Raw genomic sequence first — 12,117 nt, 5'->3', positions numbered from 1 at the left:
ATATAGCATCTCAAGATGCTGAGACGTGCAGGCCTTGCTCCAGCAGAGCTGTTGTGTGGGGCCATCCCAGCACCTACCTAGTGCTGGTCTGCAGACGCAGTTCATAGAGAGAGGCTGTCGGTCATAGGCAAAGGATAATAGAAAGGTCTCGAGTCTTGAACAGAGGCAGAGACCCAACAGTATTTGATGGCTGGGACAAGGGAGTTCCAGACGAGTGGGGCAGCAGCAGAGAAGGAGCATCACGGGTGCACACGTTCAGAGGATTGTACGAACATGGACTTGTTTTCCACACTTGTGTTGTCGGTCACACACTGACTGGGTCCTCATCGTAAACCGATGGGTAATATCGGGCTGCACGTTTGTGCGCCCGTGTGTTTTGTCTTTGCCTGGCGTTTCAGCTTTTATTGTGAAGGGCAACAGCAACAAGTTTCTGACATACGCTGGGCTAAATGGAACGTGTAAACCTCGCACGAGCTCACGGCTCCTAGATGGGTGCAGCACTCATTGCGAGCGATGTTTTTTTGTGATATTTCAACCGACCGGACGGCAAGGCAAGATAGTTTTTTGTATTCACTGGCAGCCCGGCGCAATGGAGACTCGTGCTGATGATGTGGGGTGCCCTTGGTTTAAGGCGGGCACGGGATGCCTGCTCCTGTATTGTATGGCCGGGCATTAAATTCTTGGTGTTTTCGACATCGTCAAGCGAATTAATCTCAGTTGATCGACGCGTTTACGGATTATAACACACACTTCCCACGCCCCCCCCCCTCCCCCTGTAATGAAAGCAAAATGTTGGGGGTTCGTCTTATAATCAGGAGATTAATTGTACTCGAATGTCTTACCCAAACACGTGAACACGGCGACCACTACTCCACTCAACATCACCCCCCCCCAGCACATCTCCCACCTGGGAAGGACCGTGCAGGCTGCGTCATAGACACCGTGCAGGAGAAATTTCGTCCGTGCGCAACGAACATCAGTCAGCAGCGATGCTGCAGCGGCAAACACAAAACAGACACGCCACAAACCGCGTGTTCCAGTTTTCATGTATTAGGTGTCACCCTGTGAGCCATGCGGCTCTTGACTCGGGTGCATCCGCAACAAAACAAAAACATGAACAAGAAACATCTTAAAGTGACTACGCGCAACAGAGAAATCCTGGAGAAAACAGCAAAAGTCTTCCAGACTTTTACTGTTAGTGATCTGGAGAGGGAAGAGTGGAGTGGGGGAATCAGTCATCCCAGGGGCGGTCATCTCAGTCAGCCAACCCATCCCGAGGCCCTCCTCCTGTCAGCGAGCCTTCGGACACTCCACGTGGTAGCCTCAAAGTGCACCTGGCCTGGCACAGGCGCCGTTGTGACGTCACCGTCACTGAGTGGCGGTGATTGGTCTAGGGGAGAGGGGGGTGTGTGCGTGAGAGGGGGGGGTGTGATTAGTTGGTCTCGTCCGGGGAGGTGGTGGGGGAGGGACTCAGACAGAGCAGCGACGCTGATCCACCCCCCTGCCGCCCGACCACGTGGAGGAGTCCACCTCCCCAGCGGCTCTTTAAGTGCTCCGTCTTGCCCACCCCGCTGCCGAGTTGGGCATCAAAAGCCGCCGCCGCCGCCGCCGCCTCCTCCTCCTCCGTCGCGTCACTGCTGCTGCCAACCACGTTCCGGGGCCCCCCCCTCCACCACCACCACCTCTTCCACGGCTCCTTCTCGCCTACGCCTCGTCCACCAACCTCCTCCTACCCCCGTCCCCACCCCTCTCACCCCGCCCGACCCCAGCTATGGACAGCATCGCCCGCCTCGTCAAGACGCAGCTGCCCGCCTACCTCAAGAGCCTCCCCGTGCCCTCCAGCCTCGCGGGCTACGCGCGGCTCACCGGTGAGGCGGGCGCCATGGCGGGGGGAGGGCCCCACGGAGGGCCTCACGGAGGGCCGCAGCGCACAGCGCGGGGCCTCTCCTCCTCACCTCCTGAGCGTGGCGCTCACGGGGGCGAGAGGATGGCGAGTGTTTTCCCCTTCGTCGTTGATGGTCATTAGGGCATGGTCTATCCACTGCTGGATGAAGGCCGCCTGGCTGACTTCGCGGGCCTGCGCAGAGGCCTCTCTCCCTGGCAGTGGGGCTCGGTGCTGCCCCGCGACGTGCGGGTTAATGAGTCCCAAACATTCGTTCGTGGCAGCGACTACGAGGTTTTAAATCGTGTCCCACTTAAAGCGGGGTTGTTATTTTCCGTGTGTCTCCCTCCCCTCCCCCCCCCCGATTGTGCTTTTTGATGCGATGACTGAGAATGATTTCGAGCGAGGTTCTGGTCCCCACGCTAAGTAGGCGGCGGGTAGGACGGGGACATTCCCGCACGCTCCTCTTGAATTACGGATCGTCCCTTGGCGTTACACTCTTTAGAGCTGCAACTGAAACCAAATCGAGTTCGGTTCGGCACCAACTTGTGCCGGTGTCGCGGTGTTTGTGCAAGTCATTTGGTGAGCTTGCTCAAACCATCATCACTCGCTACGCCTTATAACCGCTTTGCCGTTACTTACTGCCAATTATTGACTCGGACTATTGTCCTATCATCTCATAGAGTCACTGGGACACAGTAATATGCTACACCGTGGCAGTGGGGGTCGCGAAATGCCGATGTATTACTCCGTGAACCCGGTTTGATCACTGCCCGCTGAACTCCACAGGCTGTGTACCTTAACGTGGTGGCACCTAGAGCCGTTTACGCAATAAGCCCTCTGCCTCTAGTTGCACGTAGACCCCTCCTAAGGACAATATCATGCTCGGGGAAGTTAATTCAGGTATTTAGTGGAACCGGCCAACTTAATTAATCTGCGAAAAAGAATCCACGTTTATCAAATGCAATCCCAACTTTTGGCTCTGTTGTTTGCAGGCTACCTCACCATGTCTGTCAACCCATGCGGTGTACAGCCGTCTCAAATACGGGCAAACAAAAATGGTCTGTTTGTGCTTCTCCCTTGTGATGGAACTTTATAGGATGAACTTTGAGATTTATAAGGGCACGGGGTGACCAACGAGGTCTGAATTGGTCTGTAGTAAGGTAGGGCACTGATAAACACTGGCGGAGCCAGTGGGGGTGGGGTCGCACGTGCCCCCCAATGATCCGATCGAAATTAGGGATTTCGATCGGATCATTGGGGTTTATTAGTAATAAATCGGCATATTGCGACCCCCACTGCCACTGTGTAGCATTTTATTGTGTGCCAGGGACTCTATGATATGATAGGACAATAGTCTGAGTCCTAATTGGCAATAAGTAACGACAAAGCAGTTATAAGTGACTCACAGAATTGTGCGCAGCTGCGTATACAGTCCACGACTTCCCTGAAGGCATCAACACCTTCAGCGAGCGCGATGCCGATCACACAACGCGGTTCGAATTCGACCCTCGATCGATGGCTGCGCAATCGTCGCACACGCGGCGAGTAACAAGCAAGGGACAAGTCCTTACTTATTACTAACAACTCCTTACTTACTAACAACTCCTTACCTACTAACTCCTTACTAACAAGTCCTTACTTACTAACAACTCCTTACTTACTAGTAACTCCTTACTTACAAGCAACTCCTTACTTACTAACTCCTTACTAACAACTCCTTACTTACTAACAACTTCTCTATCTCATCATTAGACCTCCTTTGCCAGTACCAAAATGTAATAATAGGGTTTTTTTCTGGCAACAAAACTGAAACCTTTTTTTAACAAGGATTAATGTCTGCATTAACCACAATACCTGCAGCCAAAATGCAAACAAAAAACATACTATGATAATATATGTGGCATTGTCCTTGAAACTGATTGGTCCACACCCAGGGACGGCTTTCTTTTAAGCCTCGACCCAATTGGTGCTCGACCACATGACGCCAAAAGGCCTACAGCTGGAGGGATTGCCCCCCTACCTGGAAATCCTGGCTCTGCCATTGCTGACAGAGGGGTTGACAGGTTATGCCTCTAACACACGTTTTAAAAAAAAAAAACACCTTTTGATTATAAAAAAAACAAACTACTTTGACGTTACAATGGAGTTGATGCCACTGTTTATGTGAACACGCACGCGATGGACATGGCGTTGATGTGTATGGAGCGTTGTCACGATGGCACGGCCGCCTCCTGTCACTTGAAACGCCTCTGTCGAAGAGGGGAAATCACTCGATCGAGGTCGCGTTACGCAACTTGCCACGTCCTCATGTTGCACTCAACACTCAACACCTCGAGTGATGAAGACGTTTGTCGGTTAAATACTAACCTCTTAATGGTGAAGTGGTAATGTGACTCGTCATGTTCTAAACTCATGACACCAGGTTCCGATAAAATAATAAACTACGGAAACATAATGGAGCCTTTTGTGAATTCCACTGCTGAATGGAGACCCCTCTGCTCTTCGTAGCGGTCACCGGGATTGTGTGGCCATACTTCACCATGCTGGTCAGTGTGGGTTGAGGAAGTTGGGGGGAGGGGGTGTCCAGGGCCGGATTCTTAAATCGCTCGCCACTGGTGGTAGCCGTCGCATTTAAATACTGCGATTAACTCTTTTCCTTGGACATTTGAATCCCCTTACCTAGCTTTGTGCTGTGAAGAAGGGCCATTGCCGGAAACGTCACGTTATGTTGATAGTTTCTTTGCGAGGAAGTGCTATTGACCAATTTGTCGAGTGTTTTAAGTTGAGGGAAATATTGATATATCTAACGGGCCGCAAGCCCCGATTGAACGTAACACTTCTCTCAGAACATGAAATATCGAGACGTGTTCATTGGTTTCTTTCTTCGTAGATACCTCTCATTACTGTAGCAATGCCTGTGTCACTTAAATTGGCTTCTATTTCAGTATTATTAAAGAAGCCAGGTCTTGACTCCAGTGTTATGTTAAACTACAGGCCGATTTCACACCTCTCGGTTTCTATAAAAAATATTGTAATGTGTGGAAGCTCAATTACAGGGCTATCTTTCAAATCACAAGCTCTATTAGCCATTTCAATCTGCGTTTTGGCCACTGCACAGTGCTGAGACAGCACTTGTTCAGGTGGTCACAATGATATTTTCATGACCGCTGATTCGGGCTTACTTCCGAGCCTGGTGCTGTTGGATGTTAGTGCAGCGCTCGATACAGTTGAGCATAATATTCTGCTCAAGCGCCTAGAGACGCAGTTTCGCATCAGTGGTGCAGCTTTTTTCCTGGCGTAGCTCCTATCTGACTGATCGGAAACAGTTTGTTACGTTGGTGAGCCATATGAAACTTGCCCAGTTGTCACTGGTGTCCCCCAGGGGCCGATTTTAGGGCTTTTGTTATTTTCCATGTATATGTTGCCACTTGGGAGCATTTTTCGTCATGGTCTAAGTTATACATTTTATGCTGACAACACCCAAATATATCTGCAGACTATAAGCCTGGCACTGATGATGCAGTCTCAGTCCTGTCTCGATGTCTTTATGAGGTCAGGGTGTGAATGCATCACAATTTGTGAAACTTAAATCGGACAAAGTTGAGGTCATGTTGCTGGGTTCATCTAACTTGCTTCATCAAGTAAATGGTTTCAGTATGATGATTGATGATCTTAAAATAATATTTTCGATCCTGCCTTGGCTTTGAGTGTAAGTGAGTGTAATGCAAGGAATTTGACTTAAGATCTCCTTTCACCTGCGAAATATTTCGCATTCGATCAATTCTCTCAATGCCGGATGCTGTTCGACTGGTACATGCTTTTATTTCATCAACACTTGATTATTGTACTGCCCTGTTCAGTGATGCAACACGGAATGGTTTAAATCGGTTGCAGCTTGTCCAAAACTCTGCTGCCTGGGTTTGGTGTGGAGTGAGGGAATTATGAGCACATCACACCTATTCTTCATTCCCTGCATTGGCTTCCAGTAAAATACGGGATCGAATTAAAAGTTCTTGCATTGGCCTTCAATGCCATGAAAGGGTGTTAGTAGCTCCATTTATATCTCGGAGGTCTGCTGAAACCGCATCCCTCTGTCTGGAAACTTTGATCCGCCAAAATCTGGCACCGGAGTGTACCCAGGACAAATCTGCGTTCAATGGGTGACGGGAGTTTTCTGTAGCCAGGGGCCTTGTTTGTGGAATGTCTTGTCCCAGACCGTTAGGGACGCTCCGTTCACTTGCGGTTTTTAAGGCTAGTCTGAAAACATTTATTTTCTCTTGCATATCCGTCTGTGTAGGGTTGTTTTACTCTTGGTTTTAATCTTAAGGGTTTTTATTGGGATTGCGTTGTGAAGCGCTTCGATGCCTTGTGTGAATGGCGCTTAATAAAACTGCGTTTTGCTTACGAAGTATTTTCCTTCGTATGTCAGAGTTTAGTCAAATACAATTACATTCGATGTCTTGTACAAATAAACACATCCCCTTAATCTATAAAAGAATGAATTAAACATTGCCTTAGTTATTTGGATAGATACCGTGTAAGCTCATTGAACAATACCGCGTGTTAATAATTATTTGTATACACCTGTCCACAGGACACCTTGTGAACGGTCGTTGTCTTTGTTTGACATTTCAAGGCATGCGGTGCAAGTTCAGTGAAATTCTCCGGAGGGCATTTCATGCAACTGCCACTGGGCCTGGCATGATGAAGGGATGCGGTGTCACGTCATTACGGACCTTTCAATGCTGCTCACTGCCTACATTCGACTGGCTCAGCGGGTGCTGCTACGGGAGCAGCTATGTCCAGTTGCAAAACATGCCTCGAGTGATGCGTTTTTTTCCTTTGGCTGCTCGTGGTGTTCTCTCACCCGGCCACTGGGCTGTCATACAGAATTAGAATATGTATTTATACTGGAGGAGTCCGATGAGCTACAAAGCTCTTTTGGCCAATCGTGGTCAACGCAGCTCCTCCATTATTGTTCATCATCGTCATCTCCTTGGAGTATCATCGTCAATATCGTCTTGGTATCGTCTCTCATGGGCACTGTAAGCTGTATCAGCATTATCAGCAGCATCATTATTTTCAATGCATCATCTGATTCATCAGCAGCAGTTTCAGCATACCATCGCCATTAGCAATAGCATCATCATCTTTTAAGTGGTTTGTCCATTGAGTCGAGGGAGCTACTTATCTCTTGTTTACAACAGTCGCCCAAAGGTACAAATTCCACATTACTCTGGAAAGGCCGATTGGATAATTCAGGCATGCATTATTGGCTTCCCACAGAGTGGAACGGGACTCATTTTGTTTATCCAGGGGGGATTAACGACCGAGTCGTACATTACGAGTGAGTGTATGTGTATGCCACCAGTGGCGGAGCGAGGATTTTCAGGTGGGGGGGGCAACCCCTCCAGCAATGAGAAATGATAGAGAAGTTGTTAGTAAGTAAGGAGTTGTTAGTAAGTAAGGACTTGTCCCTTGCTTTTTATTCGACGCGTGTGCGGCGATGGTGTAGCTATCGATCGAGGGTCCAATTCGAACCGCGTTGTGTGATCGGCATCGCGCTCGCTGAAGGTGCTGATGCCTTCAGGGAAGTCGTGGACTGTATACGCAACTGCGCACAATTCTGTGAGCCACTTATAACTGCTTTGCCGTTACTTATTGCCAATTATGGACTCGGACTATTGTCCAATCATCTTATAGAGTCCCTGGTACACAATACTATGCTACACAGTGGCAGTGGGGGTCGCAATATGCCGATTTATTGCTAATAAACTCCAATGATCTGATCGAAATTAGGGATCATTGGGTGGGGCACGTGCCACCCCCACCCCCCCCCCCACTGGCTCCGCCAGTGTTCATGCTACACTCCTTTCTATCCCACTTGTAAAATACTCCTTATAAAGGAATTGACCAGACCTCCCAATGCTGGACTATTCTGAAGTCTTTAGTGTGAGCCGTGAGGCGTTACTGGGTAAACAAATTCCTTCAAGATTAATGTATTATTTTTCTTTATTTTAGCATAAGACTAAATCACCCAGAATGCACCCGATTTTGTCAGATCTGAGCAGCTAAGTAGAGTTGAGCTGGGATAGGACTTGGACAGGTGACTACTGTGCATAAACAGGTTGCCACAGGGCTTGCTGGGCTATGTGGTGATGAGCAAATGGCAGTGCACAAAAATCAGTTATTGTACTCTACTTCTATGCTTGCACACCTATGCTCCCTGTCCTCGCCAATCTGCACTGACCAGCGTGGTGAAGCATGGGCAAATAGCCTTCACAGCCTGCACAGTAGTGGGGAGGCCCTCATTCAGCAGTGGATGGACAAACAGGCTCTTCGTGTACACACGTGCATTTGCAGTACTTGTTATGCGTGTATGCTGTGCATCTGTGTTGTGCGGAGTGGTGGCGGAGTGGTTAGTGCATAAACCCGTGACCCGAGTCTGATTTCTGACCACGGCTGACATCGGTGGCGAGTGATAATTTGAACTGGTTCTGGGCCTTCCCTAGGACAACTCGGTTGTGTGTGCACACCAGCGTGGGAGTAGACCGTGCTGCCAGCAATAGACGCTCGCTATAACAGCAGCACTTGCTCCAACAGTCTGCGTGAGCTGCGTGAGGCATCTTTGTCTTTGTTCCCTGGCAGTGGGCGAGTGGGTGCGGCTGCTTCCGTTTCTCAGCATCCTGGCCCTGCTTGGCTACCTCGCCATACGACCCCTGCTGCCGCGGAAGGTGAAGGTGAAGGACAGCGTCATCAATCTCAAAATCCAGAAGGAGACGTCCAAGGTGGTCAACGAGATCAACATCGAGGACTTTGTCGACGCCAAGAAGGCATACTGCCGCTGCTGGCGCTCCAAAACGGTTTGTGCCAAGCACCGTCGTCCGTAAGCGGAGTCAGATTTACGTCTTATTGAAGCAGCCAATGACGCATCGCCTGTTAATGACATGGAACGAACACGAAAAACTATGCAGAGAAGCATGGCGAGAGTTACATGCTGGGAATTACAATTAGGTTGGAAGAGGAAGACGTAGATCGGAGAACAAACGCAAATTATAGATATCATGTGGACTCGCGATAATTCATTAAGTGGGCTCGGGCAAGGTGCATGGGAACAGACGGGCGAGACTGATGGCAGCCCAGGGGGTGGCCATGTCCAAGAGGACGTTGTTCCAAGGAGACGCGTCGATGAGGTCAGCTCACGCGTCGGAGCGAGTTGGATTGCGGCATCGCATGGCCCTGAGGAATGGCAATGACATGGGGGGGGGGGAGGCCTTTATCCACCAGTGGATAGAACATTGCTGTTTATTATGGTGACTTTTTTGTCAGTTGGTGCATTTGATCATTTACTTGCTACAGCTTCCGACAGTGCCACGGCTGAAATTAAACTTTATGGTGATGTGTGACAAAAACCCGTGAGTGGTATAATAAATGGAAAGCTGGTTAAAGTTAGTCATTGATTGAGCTGTCCATTAAAAAAAAAACCTTTGATTACCTACCAATGGGAAATTTCAGCATAGTTGAATTAGGCGGCAGCCTTATCTGCTTAATGTGTGTGCACTCATTGATGGTGTGAATTCCCTTCTGTGTATATGACTGTGCATGCATCTGTGTGCACTGCGGGGAGCAGTGGTGCAATGGATCATGTAATGTGCTGCTATCCTTGACCTAAGTTAAATTCCTAGCAATGGATAACATATCCTGGGCCTCTGGGAGGTGGCCTGTTGTGCTGCCAGCTATGCTGCCTCCCTTGTGTGCTGTGTTGGCCCAAAAGGTGCTCATGAACAACATTTGGCTCTACGCTTCGTCATCTTCCCCCAGTTTGATCTCTGTCGCACTATCGGCCTCGTTTCATGAGGCGAATAATCAATTTTAATTGCTTGCACAGCAGAACGGCCCGCAGAAATGGAGATCCCATCAAGTGACTTCTGGTCCACACAGTAGAGAGCAGCACTTCCACACCTGTTCTGCACGTGCAGAGTAATGGTCGTTGAATGACAGTAAAACCAATGCTTTAATTTCCTGGGATTTACATATATGAAGTGCAGAACCAAATTTAAAATAATTGGTGTGTTCTGCATTCGTTACTGATGGCTGAGAACATCACCTAGCTGCGCTTGAGAAACCGGTTTAATCACAGATAACTGCTTGGATTCCAACCCAGGTTCTCATCGGTGCAGTTTAGCGCTCTGACCTCCGAGCCACCCAGCCACCTTTCCACTCTTGATAAATGTGTATCTTTGTGTCTGTTTCTGTGCGTCTGTGCCCGTGTGCAGTTTCCTGCGTGTGACGGCTCTCACAACCGACACAACGAGGAGACGGGCGACAATGTGGGGCCGCTAATCATCAAGCGCAAGGACGTGTAAAATAGCTCATCTGATTGCAGTTGTTGATGTGGGGACAGGCCATACGGAATTGAAGCATTGTCCGTAATGCCGAGGTCCTGTATAATCCACTTCATTTGAATTAATGTGTAACGCTGTGTGCCAGTGTGCTAGACCCCCAGGCGTTTAAATCCATATTTATATAGAACAAATTATCCAGATTCATGACCTTTGCCTATGTAAAATTAGGATACAGACACTGCTTTCAAACACTTACGTGTTCAGCCCTTTGTGTGTGTTGACCTCACTGTTAATGGTTAAATGCCCTGAAGAATGAGGTGCTGTTGAGTGGTATTGTAAAGCCCACAACCATGGTATTAAAGCACGTGTTTCTTCTGGTGATTGTTTTATGGAATTGTCTGCATTCGTACAAAGATGTGAGATCTGACAGTGTCTGACCAGTGTAAATTATCTGGGTTACATTAGATTGATTCTTGAATGATTCTGGGCAGCAGCAGATTATTCTAGATTTAAAGCTTTCGTGACTGCAAGGATCCATACTCTTTGGTTCTATTCGGTAATGTCACGTAGGTAAAAAATAAAACAACAAAAATCACGACGTTTCGGCCACAACACAAGCGGCCTTCATCAGGTGAAGGGATCAGGCTGTCTCGAGGACAGCGCTGTCCATGAGACAGCCTGATCCCTTCACCTGATGAAGGCCGCTTGTGTTGTGGCCGAAACGTCGTGATTTTTTTATTTTTTTATCTACGTGACTTTACCGAATAGAACCAAAGAGTACAGCAGCAGATTAACTACAGCGGTAACCACTATCCAGAGGGACGACCTCAGGCTTTCTTCTGTCATTCCTTGTCCATCAGTCAATATTTGACTGAACGTTGCATTGTTTATATGTGGACTGAGATGATTGGTAATCATGCAATCTGGATGGTGACCTACCATTTTAAGACCTGTGGCCATTCTTAATGTCTAGTTTTTTTCTGTTTTTGTTGTGAAAATGCCAAAGTTGCCATCACCAACAAAGAGTGCAACTCTCTACAGTGACGGTGTTTGTCAAATGTGAGTGTGGTCCATAAAACTGTTCATTGCGAGGGAGACGAATTTTTTTATTGGTGTAATGATTCTTCCCTCTTACGATTCAATGAATTGTTGCGATTTAATAAAAAAAAATCGAATATTGTGAAATGTATCATCCCCTCGTGGTTGGAGATGTTAGACAACCACTACATCAGCTGGAAAACATTGTTTATTACACACACACTTTGTATTGTGAGCTTAAGAGCTGATGGTAATTGAGAAATGTAAGCTCCATTCCACTCCTAACAATTTCGCAGACCAAAATGTCGGGAAGATTGCGTATGGATTGTAATTATAAACTTAATATCTTGTTTCTGATTGCTATAAATGACGTGAATGGTGTAAACTGGAATTACTCTGCTCTTGAATTTAATGATGATCCAGAGCTTAATTTAAACCAAGTTTGTCTGAGACTGTAACTTGAGAAAATGTTCCTCACCCGGCACATCACATCCGACCATACCTCTCTGGTGTTGCGAAGTCGGCCGCGTGTCATCGACTTCATCCTTCCAGCCACCCAGGAAACAATCAGTGGGGAAAAAGAAGCCCAATCAGGGCGCGTAGTTATGCTGCCAGTGCGTGGACGAGGAGAACTTGACGCATTGCTGAAACGGTTCATGGCTCGTGCCCGAACCTGCTGTCTGCCCGTGACCACGTTTCCCCGACAGATTTCAGTCTGCGCGGTTGTTCTATTGTGACTTTCGTTTCCTCAACCCATACCCTATCTAAGGAAGTGGGCAAAGTCTGAATAAAATGTGCTGATTGTCGCAGTTTTGCGCAAGCCTTTGTGCTTCCCGTTTTTAAGAGCTG

The 12,117-nt window shown here is 48.1% G+C and overlaps 1 protein-coding gene across 1 annotated transcript; it reads left to right on the top strand.

Moving 5' to 3' along the window:
* The first annotated feature begins 1,585 nt into the window (after nucleotides 1–1,585).
* Nucleotides 1,586–12,077, top strand: CISD2 (CDGSH iron sulfur domain 2). Its single transcript, XM_032969119.2, has 3 exons — nucleotides 1,586–1,868; nucleotides 8,534–8,748; nucleotides 10,162–12,077. The coding sequence occupies exons 1-3, from the start codon at nucleotides 1,772–1,774 to the stop codon at nucleotides 10,249–10,251; spliced, it is 402 nt and encodes a 133-aa protein (XP_032825010.1). The 5' UTR covers nucleotides 1,586–1,771; the 3' UTR covers nucleotides 10,252–12,077.
* Nucleotides 12,078–12,117: the final 40 nt, after the last annotated feature.

Source organism: Petromyzon marinus, chromosome 41 (assembly GCF_048934315.1).
Source record: "Petromyzon marinus isolate PM22_M1 ecotype Great Lakes invasive population chromosome 41, UKy_Petmar_22M1.pri1.0, whole genome shotgun sequence".
Lineage (NCBI taxonomy): Eukaryota > Metazoa > Chordata > Hyperoartia > Petromyzontiformes > Petromyzontidae > Petromyzon > Petromyzon marinus.
This window is presented reverse-complemented; position numbering and strand designations above follow the sequence as displayed.